Source organism: Pleuronectes platessa, chromosome 1 (assembly GCF_947347685.1).
Source record: "Pleuronectes platessa chromosome 1, fPlePla1.1, whole genome shotgun sequence".
NCBI classification, from domain to species: Eukaryota; Metazoa; Chordata; class Actinopteri; order Pleuronectiformes; family Pleuronectidae; genus Pleuronectes; species Pleuronectes platessa.
Genome location: NC_070626.1, coordinates 14,934,483 through 14,957,622, shown reverse-complemented (window position 1 = coordinate 14,957,622; position 23,140 = coordinate 14,934,483). Strand labels below are relative to the sequence as shown.

Here is a 23,140-nt window from a genome sequence, read left to right as displayed (position 1 = left end):
TTCATGATGCTGTTTGTTCAGTAATGATCTCCAACAAACTCTGAGTCCGTCACAGAACAGGTGTATTTATACTGAGATTAAATTGCAGACAGGTGGACCCTATTTTCTAATTATGTGACTTGTGAATGCAATTGGTCGCACCGGATCTTTGTTAGGGGTTTCACAGTAAAGGGGGTGAATACATATGCACTCAACACTTTTCAGATTTTTATTTGTAAATAATTGTGAAATCCATGTAATATTTCCCCCCACTTCCAAATGATGCACTATTTTGTGTTGGTCCATTACATAAACTCACGATGAAATAAATTTTAATCTGTGGTTATACCATGACAAAATGTAGAAAAGTCCAAAGGGGGTGAATACTTATGCAAGGCACTGTACGTAGGTGCATGTTACCATCTTAATATGCCCTTAAGAATAACAGATAAATACTGTGCCACTGACTTCAGACCAGGTTTATGTTGGTCAAAAGTGTTATCACTTTCCATTAGATCAAGATATCAATACATCCAATCCCCCATCACTTTTAGACTAGCACGCCCAACGGTGCATAAACGGGAGCAAATGCTTTTGCTATTTGAACTGTCACAACCTGGCTGTTACTACTATGAGAAATCAGGGAGACGCACCAGTTTAAAAGCTCAAAAAGCAATATTTATTCAACAAAAGATACTGCTACATAAATACCCTGAATGATGGAATGTCAATGTCAGTGGATATTGGCATTGGATAGGCAAAAGTCATCTGCATTGTGGTTTATGCTGCTTTTCATTAGGTGTAAGATAGAGACCTGGGTGATTGTGTTCTTATGCCTGAGAGTTTAATTTACTCGACGGCTCTTACCTGTTAGTTAAGTCCTTTAATGTTAATTTTTATCGGATTAACAATATGTAACAACATCAGGATAAAACAAAGGCAAATCAAATGGACACACACACACGCACACACACACACACAAGTTTGTCCTCAGCTCTGTGCTCCTGACAGCCTCTCGTTTTATTCATGCCAGTCATTAAAGTAAACCTAATAGAAAAGCTATCATCATAAATACATTAACAGAGAGAGAAATGTCTTCCTGTGTTCAGAGAGCACTCAATCTTCTAAAGCAGCCAGACGCTGCTGTTTGGAATGCACTACTGTTGGCCATTTGCTACCCATCATTGATGAGGGGCTTTTGGCAATGATTAACACACACACACACACACACACACACACACACACACGTACACACACAGAAATAAGAGAGAAATACACACTCAGAAAATACTGAGAATCTTCTGGCAGAAACAATGGAAGGACATGCAAAGGATGTGTGATTCTACACGAGGAAACATTCAGATACATATACCGAAACAGAGACAGAAAGTGAAGCTTGCACGTTGAAGTAATAAACCATGCACATTTGCACACACTTACACACACACACTCACACACACACAAACGCATCCACTCTCACAACTCCGCCAGGCTCAGAGTGAGCTAGCTTAACTACTAGGATAATTTCCCTCCAGCAAATGGTCACTGTGCCCTTGAAAAACATATTTGATTATTACTTTTTCCTCCCCCTCCTCTTTTTTTCTTTTAGCATCATCACAGCCATTTTCATCACGCGCTCTGATGATGGCATGGCAAGGCGCGTTAAGATAACACCCCGGCACCGCCAGGCTTTTAACACTTAAACGGTGAAAAGGGATATTCAGATTTGTCCTTGAACGTTTGGATGGGGCCTGCTGGGCTGGGACAGAGGGAGGGAGTACGGGAAGGAGTTAAAGTAACGCACAAATTGTTTAAGATTCACTCACTTTGAGAAAAAGTGAGGCGGGGATGGTGTTTATGGTAGCACCCACAGTGAGTGATGGGATAGGCAGGGTTGAAGGGCAGATGGAAGAGTTAAAAAACTGCACACCATAAAGAACAAGTGTGAAGGGGAAATGATTAGTGGAGCGCACACAGCGAGGCAGGGGACTCGGGGAGAGTCAGGGAGCAACGGGAGGCCAAAGACACCACGCACGTTCCTTTAAACACCATCTAATCTCACCTAAATCTTAGCTAAATATCTTACATATAACCTCAGACAGAGGCAAAAAAGGAGGAGCAAACGATGAGCTTAAAAGTTGGTCTTGAACCTACAACACAGGAGGAAATGCCGCAAAAAATTGAGGCACTTTTGTCCAAAAACAAACAGTATTTAATCTACATGAAAGTGACATGAAAGCTGTTTAAACAGACTGGTGGATTTGGAAGCGAGGGATTTAGCACAGAGACTTTGTGTTATTGTATAACAACTCTGAATGCTGAGGAAAATGATTATAGAGCATCTCAATAATACCCCAAAGACTCGAACTGGCCAGATTTATGCTGGCCAGTACGGAAGGCAACAAGTGTCACTGGCCCAGGTAAGTTTGTATAAAGTCACATTTAGCCAGGAACTTGTTTCGACTTGCTTCAAATCTACACCTGCCATATCACAAAAGCAGCCTGTCAACAGCAGCTGTGACCCAATCTGATCAGCCACAGTAACACAGTGCCCTTTAAAGCTGTGTGACAAGTCCCACCATTAATACACAATTGACATGGTTAGGTTTGTTGTTAGGTTTGCAGTTTGAAATAACTTGAGACCTTAAAAGAGGCTTTGTGTCACAGTAATGTGCCTAAAGCACAAGTGAGGCACAAATAGCTCTACTGCTCCCATCTGTCAGATATATACTGAAACCGTTGACTGAGTACGATGACTGAAGAACCAGTTTTACTGAGGCAAAGGATTTGAGAACCTGAGTCAACACATTTCCGTTGGAGAAGAAACGGGCATGGCTGACTACACTGGTGCAGTATTTTTTTACTTTCCCCAAGGAGGAGAGATTTCCATGAAACTTAGTGAAAGGATGTGACCAGGTCTGGGAAAAACACAGTACATTTTTTGATTAGATCTTAACATGAGATTTTTCAAAATTTTCTCCAAGGGAGTAATTCCTGGATCTTGATTGCTAAAAATGAGGCACATTCAGAGAACTGATATCTATGAGTGTATAAAAAGTGGTGCAGTTTGATTGAATTTCAGGGGCCTCAGCTCTCTAATCAGGGTTAACCCTGAACCTAATCTAAATTTATATGAAATTAAATCACAAAACCTACTTATGGAAGCTTTAAATTCAAAGTTAAATACACCCCAACTGAAACAGAAAATAACAGTTGGTGTAAGCAGAATAGTGGACTTCTGACAGTATAAAGAAATACTGTGCAGGCTCCTATTACAGAGGGACACGTACAAGAAGAAAGGAGACAGAAAGGTCAAGTCAGGTAATAGACTTTATATGGCAGAGTGCTGATTTCTTTGGGACAGGTTGGGTGAGATCACTTCCCTGACCCTGATTCTATTTCACCTGATCTACACTGGATGGTTTCCTGTTTCAAATCAAATAGTCCAGTCTGGAACACACACTCAAGTGTGTGTGTGAGTGTGTGCTCATGCAACTGTAGGCTGCATATTTTTGGGTGAGCGTGCATGCACAAACTGTTCTGTGTGTCTTTACGAGCATGTTTCCTTTTGACTGTGTGCGGTTGTGTATGGTTGTTGTTGTGTTTGTGCGTGGATGATTGTGTGTATATCCACGTGTGCACATGAGAATGCGAGCCAGTACGTGTATCTGTTGCCAGACGGCTGTCTCCTGGCATTGCTGTTCCCCTGCAGTGTGTGTGTATGGTTGTTGACAGTGTGGACGGTAATGTGTGATAGATCGCACTTCAGGGACCCCATAATCACATCAGCCTAACCTAGTCTATCAGCTGGGCACAATGGGATACCCTTCACTCCTCCTTTAATCTGCTCCATCTAGCTCTTCACCACTCGTCTCCTCTCCTGCTTCCTCTTACTTTCTTTCCTTTCCCTTTCTGTTTTTTTCTTGTTTACTTTATCTAAAGAGTATTTTACTTTTTTTTCTTCTATTATTTTCTTCACATTTAAACTTTCATTCTTTATTTTCTGCTTCATCAATTTTATTACATCTTGCATTTTCTCTCACAGTCAAACTGTTCAAAGTTTTTAATGATATCAAGCTTAATTGGTATCCTTTACTTATTTCTTACTTTTTGTGTATGCATTTTGTAGTCATTACTATTATTTACTTCGATTGAATCTATATTCCTCTTTTAGTTCTCTCTCTCTTTCTTTATCTCCTTTCTTTCGCTAATCTCAAGTCACTCACTAAATCATTAAAATACAAAAAACCCTGGACATGGTGAGAGGGAGCAATGAGAACAAATGGTGCCAAGGTTAAGTATCCTATCCTATAATAGGTGTTGCTGTGTGCATGTTGTGTGAGTGTCTTGAAACAGACGTGTGGGGTCGAGGTTGCGGAGCCGGCCCCAGGGCTCCCCGACAGCGCGGTGCACCCGGCAAATGGCCCTTAGCCTTGCTAGTGCCGCTAGCCCTACGATCCATCATACCATATGTTCTCAATGGGGAAGCTAACGCTAATGACTGATGAGTAGAAGGGATGGGGCCGTAAAGGGAGGGAGGGAGGGAGAAGAGGAGGAGTGGGATGAGGAAGAAAAGAAAGGTGGAGCAAGAAGCAGGAGGAAGAAGCAGAGAAGGTGGGGAAAACAAGTTGAGGTAAAGTAACAAAGAAGATGACAAAGGAGAGGGGATATTAATAAAGGAGGGAGATGGAGAGGAAGAGGTGGTGGGGAGCATATGCACTCCTTGGGAGGCCCCCTGAAATGAAGGATGACCGTATAACCTGCTCAGCTTGAATGGAAGAGAGGATTCAGCGAAGAAGCAGAAAAGAAAGAGAGGAGTCTAAACAAGTGACAATGTGAGAGAGTAAAAAACTATATTTAAAAAATAACAACAAAAAGCTCCTTTACAAAAAATGTAATGAAAGACACATTGAAAACAATTCAATGCAAGATATTTATATTGTGATAAGATATATAACAAAAACAGCCATGAAATCAGAACCATAATTGGAATTAATCTTTTGTTTTTCAGCATATTTTCTATCTAGGAACTATTTTTTATTGGCCTGTGTATACAAGGGTCTTGTGTGTGTTTGTGTATTTGCAGTTAGGCTAATGGAGTACCATAGGCCTGTCCATATGGGGCCATTGTTTATGTGTGATGAATAGAGTCCACGTGTCTCCCTCTGGCACTCAACACTAAGCGAACCCTGCTGAGGGCACCCTGTTGACTCTGTGTGTGTGTTTTTGTGCATGTGTGGGTGCATTTAATATGTCTTTATGTGAGTGTGTGTGTGTGTGTGTGTGTGTGTGTGTGTGTGTGTGTGTGTGTGTGTGTGTGTGTGTGTGTGTGCGTGTGTGTGTGTGAAGGAGAGAGAATGACTGTGTATTTGTCCTGCTGTGTGCTTGGCAGTGCCCTCAACGGTGCCATCCCAAGTGTGTTTCATCATCATCTGCCATGACAAAGATGTCTAATGACACACACATACACCCACACCCTTGCATAGACACACACACAAACACACACACGCACAACCACACAGTCCCATCTGTGCCATGGTATCCGGGTGCATCGGGACACCGCAGGAGAGGAAGAAAGGGAAACGACCCCACGTTCCTGCACCATGTGTCTAACTCAGCCCTCCTTGATTTACTCTCCTGTCGTGTCGTCTTTTTTGTGTCACTCTCTCATTTTTCGGCCATTAAACGTTAAGCCATCACCAGGGACTAAACCCTGACAAGATCATTTTTGGGCCATTGTAAATAGTTTGTTGAACAACAGGTTTTACAATAAAGGATTAAGAGCAGTTTGGGACCAAGAAGGCTCAGCAGGCCGTCAAACTTTATCCAGTGTGCTTTCATTGCTGAGCAAAGACTTATATCTTATTCTAACAACAGTGGATGTTAAGTTAGTGTTTCCTTCACTCACCGGGGACATATGTATGCACCTCCCCCCTCTCAGCATCGCCGCAGCACACCGGTACATCATCTACAATCCGGCCTCCGCAGCACTGGACCCCATAGCCGTCATGCAGGCTCCTGCTACAGCAAAGCTGGCCGCCTTTCATGGAGTAAGGAACCCCCCCACAGCAGCTGTCACCCAGCCCCACTGAGACCCGGCCCTGCGAGTGGTCAGGACAGCAGTATTCATCTACAGAGACAAGGACGGATGAAGGAAACACTTGAACACAACATGGAAAAGAACAGACTCAAATCCAGTAGAAAAGAATAACTCCCATGTAAACATAAAAACATGAAGCAATCTGAAACCCACTGGTTTTTAAATGCACGTAGTATCCTCCGCAGCACTGGTGGTTTGGGAGAGCTGGGAGCAGTTTGCCACTGCAGCAGACCGGGTTGGAGGAATTACTAAAACTCAGATAAGTGCCCGCACAGCAGTGATGATGTGGCTTCTTAGTGTGCAAACATCCACTGCAGCACACCTAGTTAACACAGACAGACAAACACATAGAATAATAACTTTTTTAAAGATATATACATATGAACAGATTTGCACACAACAATATATACAAAAATGAACAGACAGTGAAATATCAGTATAAAATTATACTTAGAGCATCAGAAGTAACTGTTGGGCCTTAGCAGAGGTATGAGCTCTACTGAAGGCTATTTTAGTTATTTAAGTATTAATGTACATATCACGTAAATGTTGCATCTGATTTAAACAATTTTATTTACTTCTAGGTAATTAAATCCATTATTGCACATCAACCCATAATCATTTCTTTAATAAATAAATCTGCAAAATAACAAGTAACTTAAGCTTTACAATAAATGAAGTGCCTTTCAACTCAGTTATTACCAATGCAGATACATCAACCAAAAAACTAAATCTTTTGTTTTTTTTGGCACCTTAATCATGAAAATGGATTTTCACGAATTCCCAAATTGATACAAGCTACAGTTGTATGCCTCCTCAGATAAACGCTTCAGTAATAATCTAGATTTCTTCCCTCGATGAAGAAATGACAGGTTATAAGGATACATATTGTGTGTTTTGTCAACATTAACATATCACAGATGCAAGACTCACAATGGAGGACTGTGAGTACATGCTTGTGATATAGGGAGATTTCTTTCTGGGTTCATGAGCCTGTGCACTCATAATACTTAAATAAGTGTGTATGTGAGTGTATGTGTGAGCTGACAGTAAATCTTATGGTAGTGGGTGCTGTGGGGACAAATGTATGACTGTGCCAACTTGGCCGGTATTCAGTCGTCACACAAGAATGGAAGTGAATGAGGATGACAAGTTATCCTGGTTAGGGAATTAATGACTGAGAGGATGACCATGGCGCCCTCTATAAATAGTGTGCATTTGGAAGTATGAGAATGTGTATTTGTCTAAAGACTCACTATTTATCTTTTTGTGTATGTGTCTGGTCAGGACGAACATGAGGGTACACAGAGAAAAACTGTATCTCATCTTTAGATGCAGCCAAAGACCCAGAACTGAACAAATAATTTACAGAAAAAGAAAAATACAAAACGATAAGGACAATAAAATCACTTCAAACATTACCTGCACGTCAGGAAGGAAGCAGGATGCTCCACACACACCGTGACTGGCAGGACACTGCAGGTAGGAACATCTGAACCTTAAACCACCTGCACCTTCTGACTCTCCTCCCACAGTGGACATGACCCCAGCTGACCCACTGGTGCATGACCTCAGGGTCCGTCTTAAAAGCTTGTAACCCAGCATGATGCCACTGGGTTTGCCTGGATGGGACCAGTTCAACCTCACCGCCCTGAGACAGAGAGGGGGTGACACACATTCATGCACACACACTTACACTTCATGCATGGTTAATGCCTGACAACGTTGAGTTACAGTGTCAGGGTGTGTGTATCTTTATACACTTCAGACTATTGATTTTCCTCTGCTTTATCGCTGACATCTTTGGCAGGGAGAGACCTGTGTAGTAACACTCAGAGTTACAACTTCCAGTCTCTAAAGGAGAAAATAAGCCACAAATCACCACTTTCCTTTGCATCTGTAAGATTTGCAGCATAACGGTTTAGGTCAAATGTGGGAAGCAGAGCATTTAAATGTCGTTAAATTTAACTGACTGCAAACAAAATGTCAGTTTACTATCATACTTTATTCATTTGGGAAGCTGTTAAAAAGCATCTTTGAGATAATCTGATTAAATTATGGTCAGATGACTTTAAATAACCTTTATTGAACCAGATAATCTCAATTATGAACTGCAGTGCTTTAATGGACTTTAATGGACTTTATGCTAAACATGTAATATGGTTCACCAGCATTTACTGTTAGAAAGTACATCTTCAGTCTTTATAGACCATTGAAGAGGAATATGTGCGACAATCATTGTCTTTACAGCAGTAGGAAAAATGCAGTTATCTTTTATTATCCAACATAATCTGTTTCAAAGAACTAACATTAAAATACTCTCTATATCAAGGATGCACCGATCGCTGACACTGAGTAAAATAAAACTTTTTTTTAATGCAGTCCTCCTGTCACAGGTCCAACAGTTTGCTGTGTTGGTGTGAGCTGTATTGATTCTGTTGTGTCAAAGCTGCAAACCAACCTGTGTGCTGCCGATAAACATTAAAGATTACTGCACCCAAACCAAAGGTTGTAAGATTTAATGAACCTGGAACAACGGCAACACTCAAAATATGGTCACAAAATATGATCATTCAGAGAAGAAAGACAAAAAGGGGCCTGAGGAAAGTGAAAGAATAACTGAGGACACATCTACAGCACATCTGCCTGTTACCTGGGACTGATGACTTGTGTGTGTGGCGTGCCCAGGTCAGCAGGCAGGTCCTCCACAGTGGTTGTCTGAGTGACATTACTTCTGACACATGCGTACACAGTGCACACCTCCACCTGAAATCCACACGACACATCGGACCAAAACGTGACTCACAAGTTTGCATGTTTGTATGTGTGCGTTCTTGTCAGCAGTTGTTAGTGTGTGTACCTGTACATTGTAGACAGTATAAGGCAGCAGGTCTCCCAGCAGGTAGGAACCTGAGCTGTTGTCTACACTGCCACGGAGACGGTCATTGACATAGATGTAGTAACTAGTAACCGCTCCATTTGGCCGTAGAGGAGGGGACCAAAGCACCCGCACTGTGGCGCTGTCTACAGGAACCACCTCTGGAGCTGACATCCCCTCTGGCTCTGAGATACATGTGAGAGGAGAGACCCCAAAATTAAAAACAACACAACATTTTAAAAGTTTGAAGATTGGAGACATCATCGTCATCAAACACAGATATAACTAAACCAGAGTCCTCAGCTTCATTCACTGTGCAGCATTGTAAGTAATGTAAGATCACAGCAGCAAAAGATGATGTTTGTCTCGTTATCTTTTTAAAGGGTTGCGTTTTACACCATGATAACTGCTCTTACAGTGCTTTGGAATTGTTTTACACAAAACCCACATCACTAAAACTTTAACATGCCATTAAACTGTGCTGCATTAGTGGTCATCAGGACAGGCTTGTAAAAGTTAGAATAAAACCAGAGAAAAAAAGGTTTAAACTACGTGTCGGCACTAAGATGTCCACAGTTTGCAGTAAAGACTCTTAAAAACACACGTACAACATTCTCTGGACATCAAGCAAGCTTCTTTTCAAAGTTAGTTTAGTAGCAGATCTCTGGTTTTAACGCAGCCATACAAACTTTTCAGACATCACACTTTTAATGTATATAAATGAGTGGGTGAGTGAAGCAGAAAGAGACAGAGATGCTATGTGTTTTATGTGTACTTTGTGTACGAGACATAGTACGAGAGAGTTTTGTGCTAACAGGACTAGTGAATTAGTTTAAACTCTCTCAGCTCAGTGCTTTTTTAATAGTTTCTCTATGATCAGCTGGTTCTTTTTCTTACGACAGAATATAAAAGCCACATTGAAGAAACAACAATTCAGACATAACGAGAAAAATTTATGAATTTATGACATAAAGTCACAATATTACATTAAAGTCGTATTCTGACTTTATTCTCTTCATATTGCGACTTTGCTCTGGTAATGTTGACCTTTTTTCTGCTAAATGTACCCCAATACTCTGTTGTATTTTGTCCATCTCATAGTTAACAGTGAATCTTCCAGTGAGACGGTCTCTACCTGTGTGGGTTGTGTTATTAACTCCTCTCTGTCTTTCACTGTCCCTTCAGTCTAATTCCTTTAATTCCACGACTGAAATTCTCTTCATCCACAGACGATATTAAACTCAAACTGCTATAGTAATAATAGAGTGAGGTAACCTATAGGAAATGAGTTCGGAATATGGAGGCAAACTAATGGGGTGTATTACAGAGACAGTGAAGGACACCAGAAAATCTGACAAATAGAGGACAAAGTTAATCTGTGAAAGAAAATATCGAGAGAAGGGATCATATTAAATAACAAAGAGAGGTAGAAAGAACAGAGTTAACAGTACAAATTCAAATGATAATGGAAACCAAGCAGGGAGGAAGAGAATCAAACACAGACGTATAGTGAACGTGGTGGTGGAGATCGTACGGGCTCCATCTGTTATTCTAAGTGAAAATGCACTCAGCTAAGAGAAGTTAACCCAATTCATTTGCTGCCAATGCACTTACCTAAACCCAACCTACTGCTCTACATTTCATTTACTGCAGGATGGCATTATAGACGCAATACTGCACACTGAGCCCCTCTCACTCATACACACACACTCGCACACACATTTTTCTTGCCAATTAGACCTGATGTGTTAGCATTGCCCTATAGATTGCAGGCCATGTTAGGATGGTTGGTAGGGTTGAGCTGCATAAGTTAGAATATATTTGGCCTTGGTGTGTGTGTGTGTCTGTGTGTATGTGTGCAGTCTTATAGCTGTAAAATAATGAAATTACCTCCAGAGCCCTCTCAGTTAAACGAGCCGTACTTTGCCTTTAGCACCTAATGATTTTCTAATGTTTTTAATGCACTTTTTATTATACTGCTCAGATTAGAGAGAAAGGGAGAGGCCTCTGACATATGATTATACTGAGACGGAAGAGGAACTGGACTGGATGGGGGGGGTTGGCAGAGAGATGGTCTGATACAGAAAACAACAGCCACACTGAGAGGCCTCTGACATAACATTACACATAGTGATTTGAAAGATAAACCCTTGAATGCTGAGACACATGGGCAGAGAGATGAAGATGAAATGGAAAGTCGGCACCTGATGACAGTTATGATAGCCTGTGCAAAACATATGGCTAAAGACAGTAAAAGCTGACCCTAATTTAAAAGGGAAATACTAGTAGATCTACGAAGTGATATACTTTAAAACTATTGATTTGACATCCTAATATACTTCCAGTCTTAAATTAGAAGCAGCTAAAACTGTGACAAGCTGCTTTTCAGACATGAACTCAGCAGAATGTCTGAACAATGATGTTTAGATAAACAGCGCACCAGTAGATTCTCTAGAACGTTGAGGTGAGGGGTGGTGCAGTATGAATGGAGTAGGACATAAAGTTTAAATTCTGTGTTTAATCACATGTTTTTGTTTACTGCACATCAAGACTGGCATCATACTTATAGTTAAAAGCTTTCGAATCCAGAGTTCAGTGCATGTCTGAAAGCAGCTGTAATGACATGTTTTTCTTTTGTTTGTTTTTTGGTGAAAGATTTGTCTTGTTTTATTTATTTATATGTAAATTACAAAGGCTTTTATTAATGTAAAAATTGCATGGTAAAGTCTAGTAATTACAGCCTGCTTTAGACACGGTGACCGCCATGTTTGTCGTCTTCTTTGGCAGGTAGAACACAGCATGTGTGTACTGTTGTGTGTGGGTGTGTTTGTCGGTGTTTGGTGCCAATGAGAATTTTGCCACACCTTAAATCGGCCTCACACACACTTTGTATTGATTTCATGCCTCGCTACATGATGTGTTTAACATCTCCTGTGAAGCACAGGGAAATGCATATTAACACAGGCACCCCTCTTAGATGTATTGGATTTATGCACTGTACATGACGCTACGTGCACAACCACACACCCTCACAAACACATCAATAAAGTAAGGAATTCAAGTTTTAAACATTTTCTAAAATCAAATCTTTTTTGCCAACAAAATCCCACAAACTAACACATACCTCCATCCTCTGTGGTGACATTAGCTATTGCCCTTGTTGTGTTATGTGCTCCGTTGGACACCTGTAAAGACACCAGATATGTGCTGCTGGGCCAAAGGTCACTTATCACTGTGGAGTTGATCTCAGGGGGTAAAGCCAAGATTTGACTTGACTGGGGAGACTCTACTGTGAGGAAATATGACTCCACTGCTCCCTGCAGGTCCTGCAAGGCTGAGAAAAGAAACGGAGACAGAGGGAGGAAGAGTGAGGGACAGTTCAAAGGAAAAACCCTTTTGAGTTTTTTTTTGATAAATGTCAGGTGACAAAAACATCTTCACAGAACATGTCATGAGAAAATGTTTGTGTGTGGATCTAATGTGTCTTGTGTTTACGCTTTTGTCCTTGTGAAAAAACGTTTGAGCTTCAAACCTTTCTGAAAAAACAGCCTGCGATGGGAAAAGACTGAGTCAATGTGTGTGTGTCTGTGTGTTTGAGTGTGTGTGTTTAAGACGGAGGGTAATCTTACAGGGTTGTGTCCAGTTGACCTGTACTGCGGTGTGATTGATAGCATGAGCCGACAGAGATGGAGGGTGGAGGGGAACCCCCGCCATGGTCACTGCGGTAACAACCTCTCCCGAGGAGAAGCCCACATCATTGTGGACCACTGACTGGTACTCGTAACGGGTGAATCTGTGGAGATATAATACTTATGTTAGAAAATTAAAAGAAAATGCTACTGCATGATACAAAGTCCTCTGCAAGTACTGACTGACGCTGTAAGCCATTGATCCGAATAAGAAAGAGTCGCCCCTTATGTTGGTTAAGAGTGATCATAATTTCAGTCATGTCTGTCTTTATCTATTTCCTATTTATTATTAGGTTTTCTTTGGAGTTAGTTCTGTAACTCCTACTAAATGGATAACATCTTATTTCATCTACCAGAGGCCTGTACCACGAAGCAGAGCTTGCACTTATCAGGGTAACTTCAGGTTTAGTTCGGGATTTCCAGTCACATGAAGCCTGTTTACTTCTTTTCGGGGGAAATCCCCATGGTAACTTGTGCTGAACGCCTAACCTGCTCCGGTGTAGGTTTAGTTGGAGATAAGAGATCAACCCGTTTAAAAGCTCCGCCCACTGACCAATTACTTCCTATGAAACATGACATCAGTGTTCTTAGAGGATCCTGCTGAGCTCGATGTGTCTTCAGACAAAATCACTTTACCTACTCTGAGTATCTTAATGAAAGATATAGATCCTCATCAGAGGAAATAATAAACCTTTGTCAGCTACTGGAACCAAACCTAACCAACCTGACACGTAGGAACAATGTGCTCACAGTACCACAGACTGTCTGCATCACTCTACGTTGCTTTACTTGTGGGAGTTACTGATATTGATGTACTGGGTGTGTTAGCAGTGGTGTAATACGGATTCCTTTAATATGCTTTTATCCTTCCCTATAGGTTTATCCTATAAATTTTAAATGTTTGGTAACGGGATATAGATTTACTTTGTGACAGTCTCCATCCTTTCCTGCCCCTCCTCTCTCTCTCTCCCTCTCTCTCCCTCTCTCTCCCTCTCTGAGAATCGAGCAGAGAGCCCTCACCTTTCATGTGCATATGCTCAGATCTTGCTCAGTCAAAACTGGGTTGACTTTATAACCAGCTTTGATGACCGCTTAGGAAGTTTGCTATTGTTAGGTCAAGTTCACCCGGATATCGGAAAGATATCCTGGATGACTCGCTTCGTAGTACAGGCCTCTGGTTTCTCTTACTCTAAACAATAAAAAAATGAATTGTTTGATGACGTTGTGAAGCATCATTGGATCATGGGAAATGTTGTGTTCACCACAAATGATGTTCACTGATATGGTAATGTATAAAAAGGTCTTCACATAATCCACTAAAAGTGACCAATACAAACCCAGCCAGCTGTCGAGCTGCCAGCAGTTTGAATAGAGATTTGGATTTCTCAGGGTTTGAATATATACAAGGTCAACAACATATAAAACATAGGTCTGGTCATTTATACATTTCAATGAAGAATTATTACATATCATGTCTTTAAACTATTTAATTCCTCACATATTTATTTCTTAGACATCAATAATGAAGAAAAAAGCCAAGTGAAAAGTGCTGACACGTTCAAACAATTGTCAGTTTACTACTTGACTAAAGCCCAGTAGAGACACAACCGTGAAAAGAGTACACCCAGAGCCGTTTAGCAAGCAAAGAGAGGAGGGGGAAAAAATCTGCTTCCACCAAGTGCCAAACTGAGATTAGGGGACGCTGTGTGAAAAACAATTTAATTCTTTGGGATATTTGCTTAATGTATCTTTGAGCGGTATTAAAAGATCGGCATCAGCGGCAGCTCGCCGATCAGCTCTGCACACACGGTCTGCTGCGGCGCCGGCGTTTGCTCTAGAGCTCATTTCAGTAATCTCACCTGCTTAGGCCTTTATCTTGGTAGAACAATTTGGTGCCGGAGTAAACATGGAGCCAGTGATGGAGATCTTCAGCAGGGGGAGGGGACTCGGATGTTACTGCAGGGACCGTGGCAATGGCCAGGGGCTGGTGGGTTTTACGTCTGAGCAACTTGTATCTGAAGGGGAGTTTTGAATAAAAGAACACACGCGCACATGTGGCGTTTAGGAATGCATTAACACACAACACATGTACAGAAATGCAGCAGTATGAGCACACAGACACACAACTGACTCTTCTGCTTATCACTCATTTCCTCCTCTTCTGCTGTTTCTCATCATCTCTATTCTTTTGCGCTCACTGTATCTCATCCCTCCCTCCCTGCACCCCTCCCTCTGTTGTTTTTTTTCTGCAGGGTTTGTGTTTTCCTCTCCCCACAGTGATGCTAATTTTTCCTGTAATCAGAAGAGAAGGGCTTAATGCTGCCTTTTAACCAACCCACTTAGACAAACACACAGAGCTGAGCAGAGCAGAACAGAGAGACGGGCTCATGCATTTTAATCGTCTGCCAGGAAAATGGACCTTTATTTTTAGGCCTAATCGCCGACATAGCAGAACAGGACGGAACAAAACGGACCGGGATGAGCATCGAGAGCGAGAAAACAGTGATTAAAAATGCACAGCACTTAGCTCATTACAAGGGAATTCATGTTAGCAGCTTGTTAACGTGTTCCGATCTATTTTTCTACCTTTTTCAGCAGCAATTGAACATCTCTAGTGTGTCTCTTAATATTAACATGCTGTAAACCACAGTCTGAGCTGTCTGGTCTTTAACTGTAGGCTATAGCCAATGAATAAAAACACAAGGTTGCTTCAGATTATGTAAAGTGGCGTAGGTAACGCAGCCTGAGCTTCATACAAATTGGGTCTTCATAATTAGTAATGGATTTTGGACGAGTGTCTGTTCGTACTGAGCTTTTACCTAATCATCCTGCCTTTCCTTGTCTTGGTTATATTCAAGCAACCTTGTGAAATTGAAATTGAAAATTGAAAAAATACTGATCAACAGTAGGCTACCTGATTGAATCAAGTCGAGATAAGTGCAGTTGAAAGGTAAATCTAATCTACATACAATTTACATGTTGTGATTATAATTGATTAAACAAATTACAATAAAAGTATTTCCACTTAATGCTTTTCATCACTATTCTTCCATTGTGTATTTCATGTTCTTCCTTTGTCTGCACACAAGCTAAGACAGTAAATTGGCCAATGAGCAAAGGTATAACTATTTTCCTCAATAGTTACTGACAGGTTTTACAATTAAAGAGGATTCTGCTTAAATTATATGTACAACATTTTTTTCATAACAATTTAATGCAGTTAGGGAAAAATCGTTAGTGTGTTGCTGCATCAGTTAACAATGTACATTTAATTTGTTACTGTATTTTGAACTTTTCTTACTTTTACTCCACCACATATATCAGTAAATATCTGTATGGTCTACAGAAAGCAAGTACTTACCTACTTTTACTCAAATGCAGAAGTTGATGTGGTACTTTTACTTTGTCTATGTATTTATACTTGTAAGTAAAGGGATTGAGTACTTTCTCCACCAGCTAAGTGAGCAGCAATTTGGACTCTAAGCTGTGCAGCCTAATACTCATGCAATCTGAATGTGTCAACTTACATTAGAAATACCTTACAAACAACATCTGGGTGGTTTCTGAGTAATATGCATTTTACCTGATGTTGGGTCCATTGGGCCTGCGTGGTGGTTGCCAGGAAATGGCGAGGAACGACTCACTGACTGCCACAACTGACAGCGTTGCAAGGCCTTGAGGGCTTGTGGACAGTGTGGTGGCTGGAGTAGGCAGGCTCTCTGTACATCCTCCAACATGTCCATCACCCTCTGAACACGCCAACACAGTAATACTGTAGTTTTTGTATGGAATAAGGTCTGTTACTGTGACGCTGAGCTCAGATGTGTTGCCGCTCTCATGGAATATACGGGGTTCCGGGAGGCGGATCTCATAACCACGAATTTCTCCATTAGGAATGAGAGGAGGCGACCATGTGATCTGGAACACAAGTGTGTTAGATTTAGTTTTGGGCTTGTTTGTTTTAAAAACAGCATAAAAAATAATCAGAGTAATACAAATAAAATTTAGGCTTGGTTCACTTATTCCTTTAGAAGATTTATCCAAGAGAAGTCATCCCATTGGTTGGCTGATGTTTGTTTATGCATATGCTTGTATGTGTATGTGTATGTGTATGTGTGTGTGTGTGTGTGTGTGTGTCTGTGTGTGTGTGTGTGTTCAATTCCTTTGTGGAAAAAGATAACCCGACTTTGACTTTAGCAGAAGATTTCTTTTAAAACAGGACACAAACGCACGCACCCACAAAAACACGTGCATGTGCACAAACACCACGGTAAAATAATGAAAGCAGCTGGTAATGGAATTGCTGCATGCAAAAACAAAAGCTTGCTGTTGTTGAGCGCTGCATCTGATTTGGAAACAGTTCAGTCTGTCAGCATTTCAGAGTGAAGATGAAGGTAACTGTGACTCACACACACAGAGACAGACACACACACACACACACACACCTCTACATATTTGAATCAGAGCTATGTATAAAATAAAGGTTTAATTTCTACATCCACACACAAACACAAACCCAAGCCTGGTAAATGCAAATTCAAAAACTTTATGTGCACATACGCAGATACACACCTGTGTTTGTTTGTGTTTTGTCTGCTCTAACACACTGACAGTATGGACACAAATGGTAATATACAATAAGTGATCAGTTAAGAGCTTGTTGAGACAAAGTATTTAGGTGATTAAGTGGTCAATGTTGATGAGAGTATTATGAATGAACATCAAGAATAATTATTCCTCATGCAACCTTGATATTCATTTAACAAGTGACACTGAGAGGTGACACAGGACATCACACACACAAATACACACAAACACATGCATGCATACAAGCAAAAGCGCACACACACACACACACACACACACACACACACACACACACACACACACACACACACACACACACACACACACACACACACACACACACACACACACACACACAGGGTCAAGTTGAGTTAGGTAGCTCATTTCCCAAAGTGCGTGTTGGGTGTTCTTTGTGGTGGAAGTCATTTACAGATTGAATAGCCTGATGTAATCTGTAGATGGTGAGGACAGCGGAGACCCAGGACTGACACGGTGCACTGGGGCTAAGGCTAGCACACTGCGAGTGTGTGTGTGGGTTTGTATATGTGTATATGAGTGAAAGAGACAGATGATAAAGTTAAGAGTGAAAGAGAATGTGTGTGGTGTTTTTGCGCATCCATGCTATTATACTGAGAGAAAACTCCAAGGTACAGAGAAGGTGCCAACCACTGTAGCTGACAGTACAGTTTTACAATTTGGTTGAACATGCATTAACGCGATTGCTTTTATTTTAAGCTAAATTTATATCAACAAGCTAAATTTATATCGACAATCTGCAAACAAACTCTGGATTTGGGATAAAGCTGAATAATAAATCACTTTGATTTGTTTTGAATTAACAATAATATAATAATAATAACTTAATTTGTATAGCACTTTATAATTTATCAAACGTCACAAAGTGCTTCACACAAAAGTATATGGCAAAATTGAGAGCCAAAGCATAACAAAATAAGGTCAAGACCTTAGGTTTATGGAGAAACTGTTCCCACTTTTGGTAAATGGTGTGGTGCATATCACAGATCTCATCAAGATCAAATTACAACAACAGTTCAATAGACCTTCGGCATAACTAGCTAACTAACTAGCTGACTACCTGCAAATCCCTTACTATCTCTGCAGAAATACCTCACGTCAGAAATATGAAGCTAATCTCTTCAAGCTGAGGATCAGAAACTAACAAAGATGAAGACTCAAGGCTAATTTCGGCTGAATGTTAGATATGTATACCGAAACGGGCAGAGCCTACAGTCCGTATTCTGTGTTCATTTTGTCAGTTTTTGTGCACGTCTTCATAGGGGGCAGTGTTTCAGTAATTTAAGTATGACAACCATGAGACACAAGAAAGACCTGTCAACAATGATGGAACTTTTTGAATTAAGACTTTATATTGATATATTGTTCTTAAGAGGTACATTTTCGAAACGTCCTCCATCATCTGCACTGCCCTCTAGTGGATGTAACATTTGGCAACCATGCCAACACAAAGGACGCATCCAAGTACATGGTCATTGGCGGTTACGTCGTTTGAAATGGACGAATCTCTTCTTGGACGTAAATGCAGCATGAATTATCCTTAAGGAGGGAAAATCCTTGTAAAGTCAACCAACATACACCAGACAAAATTTATCTGATTCAATTGCCTCATCCCTTCAGTTTAATCTAAATGGGTTCAGTACTTTTTGAGTAATCCTGCTGACAAAACACAGGTGAAAATGGGTGACTGAGACTGTATAGGAAAATAACAGCATTTGGCCAGATGTATGATTCGCACCTGACATGTCAATTGACATGTTGCCTCCACTTGCAGTCACATGCATTGGCTGTCTTTTTTTGAAAGTTTTCTTTTCTCAATCTCTGTGAACTGGTATTTGTTTCCCCAAAGAAATCTATTTTGTATCTGTGATGTCATTCTGCTTAATTGCATGGGTCTCTTTTTTCATCACAGTTATGCAACAATCAATGTGCTGATTTTCCGCCTCTCACTGCATCACAAACTATTCCATTCAGTGAGAGATACCATGCTTCTATTTAAAAAATAACAAAACAAGCTAATGGAAAATGAAACACAAACTGGATAATGGAATTAGTTTTATGCCACAATGAGGAGAAAATTAACCATTTTGAGGATGAAGGATATACTCAAAATCCTCTCTGCGTTGTCAAGGTCAACTGGTAACCAGGAAGCGGCATGTCTGTCTGTCCAATTAGCAACAACCAGGAAGGAACACTTTGCTTCTTGGACCCGTGACCCCTAAAGCTGTGCTGCTGCAGAGATGACAGGGGCAGTTCTTAAATGATGACAGGCATTAGCATTTTTCTGCAGTTAGCATAAGTGCAGGCCTGTGTGTGTGTGTGTGTGTGTGTGTGTGTGTGTGTGTGTGTGTGTGTGGGTGTGTGCAGATATGCATACAATATTGTTTCAGGGGCTTGATGTGGGATTAGCCAGCGCAAGAACTTAATTCTGGCCCCTCCTTCAAAATGGCCGACAGGAAGGAAGCTGCCTAAGACAGGGTCACAGCCCCGCCCATTTTCTGAAGGGGACCTTGAGTTGAGTGTTTTTTTTTCTCATTAAATCCCAAAAGAAAAAGACAGAAGAATCAGTTTGACATTGCTTTGTCTTTTCTACTCTCCAATTCTGTCAAACCCAGGGTGGCTGAAGAGATCCTCACTGACGTCGCATTGTATTTTCTCGGTTTAAAGAAACTTAAACACTTCATAAAGCCCAAACTCATTCACGGATACAGAGACCTTCTATCATTTAAACTCAATATGTGATATTAGAATTAACATAAAATTAGCAGTGTGGCAAGCTTGGCTAGTATGAGCTCTACAACACAAAGCCAATGTGTTTTTAGTCAAATTGTAAAAAAGGTATCTAAAAAATAGCCCTCACTTGAAATGACTCTGGTCCCAAGACCTTCAGCCTCGGTGGATTGAGGCCAGCGGGCCGAGAAGGTCTGGTAGTGGTGCTGACCCACGGTCCTGCAAATATGAAAACATTTGTGGTTAAGGATCCTTTTGTGAAACAACTTTTCACAACTTCCATCACTCCCGTCTTGGTCAGATGAATTTAATTTCACTTAATCCCTTTATCAAAGCCTTACCTGTGGTGTTCCCTGCCTGGTTATGTAGCACTAGTCGATACTGGTAGCTAGTCCAGGGACTAAGAGCTGAAGAAGAGTCCAGGAAGGAGAGAGGAGGAGACTCTGGTGGGAGCTGGCCCACAGTGGAGATTGGTTTAGTCCCAGTGACCCTACGCTCAATCAGCCACCTAACCCCAACACAAGATACAAGACACACATGAAATATTTGATTTCAAATATCAGTTAAAAGAATATGAAATCAATTTGACCATCTCTCACCGATCTAGTGGTCCATTGCTTTGCTCTGGTGCACCCCAGGACAAGAGAACAGAGGTTGGGGTGTCAGAATAAAGGTGAGGTGCAGGAACTCCTTCAGGAGGAGCTGGGAGGGTACGGAAATGCTGAGACATCCCAGACACTGAACAACCCACACTGGTGCAGGCTTCAACCTAGATATTAGAGATTTATTTTTATAATATCACAATACGATAAGTGTTTCAAATGTCAGCATTTTAATTATAGCAGTTTTCTTTCCACACGTTGAATACCATGATTATTATTCGTGATCAAAATGGTAGCTGATTATTCAAACATCAAGAAAAACTCTAGAGACCATGCTTAGTAAAGACCAGGGGTCGGATTTATAACCGTTACGTACGCACAAAACGGGCCCTGAAACGTGCGTACGCTACTTCTCACGCCAAAGTTGGGATTTATAAAAACGAACTTGACGGGAAAATGTGCGTATTTCTAAGGAAACTCTGACCCATGCGTACGAACGTTTTGGAGACGGGAAAGTGGCGAAGCAGACATGAGGTGTTGAATTGAAGCAGATTATTGATCCACTTCATCATTTACATTAAAACCAACATCTTAGTTTTGATCGCGTGACATATCTGCTCCACCCGAGCCTTTTAATGTAAAAAATATATAACACAACTTACAGCAAATTACGTTCATATTCTATTTAACAGTGGAGTTACAGAGCCGAGTCATTAATAGTTTTTAATATCTTCTATAATATCTAGTGACATCACTAATAAAGAAAATTATTAGTGATGTCACCATAAAATGCTGTTTTTTATGGTGACATAAAAAATGTCACTATTTTGCTGTTCCATAAAATTGCTCTTCACCTCACTAAAGAACACCTCGATGTCAGTGTCAGAAAGTTTCACTTCCTCTTCACATCGCTTGATGCCGTGCCTCCGTCAGGACTCACGGTGGAAACCAATTGGTCAGCGGCATCATTTAATGTTCGTTTGTTGGCCAAAGCTAATTCCGATTTATAAAACCATGAATGGTCGATTCATGGTTGACGGTGGGCGTGTGGAGGGCGGATTTGGAGGCAGATCCACGTACGAATGTTTCCAAGTGGACTGTGAACATTACGTTCAGGTATGCGTACGCGCGGTTTTATAAATCGGAATTAGCTTTGGCCAACGCCATTTCCGGCTTTTTTGCGTACGCACTTTTAGTAGGAATCCTACGCAATCCTTTATAAATCCGACCCCAGCAACTGCAACCAGCCATCATAAAACAATAATCTCAGCTTCACTGAAAAGTACCTGAAGGCTGTAGGTGTGGTATGGCAGTAGATCGCGGAAAGTGAAGCTGGTGGTGTTCCCTGGAATAGTGACTGAGAAAGGGAATGGGCTTAAATCTGAGACTCCACTAAAGGAACTGGAGATTGGGCTGTGGGAGGGGTCTTGTGTTATAAAACCTTCAGTGTTAGAGTTGGTGGCATTGTAGTCTGGGCTTTGCAGTAAGGTGCCGGGTCTTTGGTTCACATAGGTTGTACCGGATTCAGTGGCTTGGCTTGTATTGCTTAGATAAGAAGACTTAATATGGCCATCTCCTGCAGGAACAGGCATCAGGCTAGAGGAGGGTTTAGGGACAATTTTGGGCTTCGTGCCTTGGATTGGGCTTGAGCTGCCATTAATGCCTGAGTTAAAGGTCGACGTGGAGATGTGGTTTGAGTCAGGGGAGGTTAGACTGGATGTTGGCCCGAGGCTTTTAAATGAGTGGACACCTGCACCCTCAGTGCTGGACAATAGGCCAGATATCGGACTCAAGCTGGAGTTGACAGTTGTTCTGGAGATGGAGCTGGGTTTGAAAGCTAAAGAAGAGACAGAGCTGGGCCAAAGACGGAGGGTATAATTGGTGATGATGCCATTTGGTTGCAAAGGAGGAACCCAGGTAACCGTTACACTTCGAGGATGAAAGCCTGACACCGTTGGGCTGACGACTGGTCCTGGACCTGCAGAAGAGGAGGATGATGAAGAGTTGAAGAAACGGGGAGAAGAGGATAAAATAAGCAAAAGATGAACAGACTCTTTGTGTGTGTGTGTGTGTGTGTGTGTGTGTGTGTGTGTGTGCGTGCTTATAAAAAGAATGAGAAATAAAAAAAGTGAGGTGAGGGGATTTGTTCTAAGGAATTATTTGACAAGTAACATCAAGAATGACATCAGAAGGACAAAGAGTGATTTTGCCATCCCTATGCAAGGGATTAACACAGGAAGGCTCTTTCTTTCTCAATTTGTCCCCGAGCAACCCAAGATTGTATTTATGATTTTATGCAGCACTTGTGACTGTTTGAACGAGAGGCCGCTCCTCTTTTCGGCCCCAAATTCAGGATGTGACGTGGCGGCCACACTGGGCTGCTGGGAACATTACATCGCTGGCTTTGGCCAATGTACACACACACATTTATGTGACCATGGATTTTAGTAATTAAAAAGATCTATAATATAAACTGTACTTTTGATAATATAGTTTTGTTTGAAATCCTAAAAAATGCTGAGGTAGTAATGAGAAGAAT

General features: G+C 41.2%; 1 protein-coding gene across 1 annotated transcript in view; it reads right to left on the bottom strand.

Moving 5' to 3' along the window:
• The window catches only part of ush2a (Usher syndrome 2A (autosomal recessive, mild)), a 189,576-nt gene that overhangs the window by 64,634 nt on the left and 101,802 nt on the right, over window positions 1-23,140 (bottom strand). Inside the window, exons 48-60 of the mRNA XM_053420875.1 lie at window positions 21,888-22,579; window positions 20,599-20,768; window positions 20,341-20,507; window positions 20,130-20,218; window positions 16,230-16,564; window positions 14,506-14,661; window positions 12,587-12,750; window positions 12,082-12,291; window positions 8,940-9,142; window positions 8,733-8,845; window positions 7,502-7,730; window positions 6,233-6,401; window positions 5,888-6,109 (exon numbers count right to left, since the gene is read on the bottom strand). Coding sequence (XP_053276850.1) covers window positions 5,888-6,109; window positions 6,233-6,401; window positions 7,502-7,730; window positions 8,733-8,845; window positions 8,940-9,142; window positions 12,082-12,291; window positions 12,587-12,750; window positions 14,506-14,661; window positions 16,230-16,564; window positions 20,130-20,218; window positions 20,341-20,507; window positions 20,599-20,768; window positions 21,888-22,579 — 2,919 coding nt within the window. The remainder of the gene's footprint in view (window positions 1-5,887; window positions 6,110-6,232; window positions 6,402-7,501; window positions 7,731-8,732; window positions 8,846-8,939; window positions 9,143-12,081; window positions 12,292-12,586; window positions 12,751-14,505; window positions 14,662-16,229; window positions 16,565-20,129; window positions 20,219-20,340; window positions 20,508-20,598; window positions 20,769-21,887; window positions 22,580-23,140) is intronic.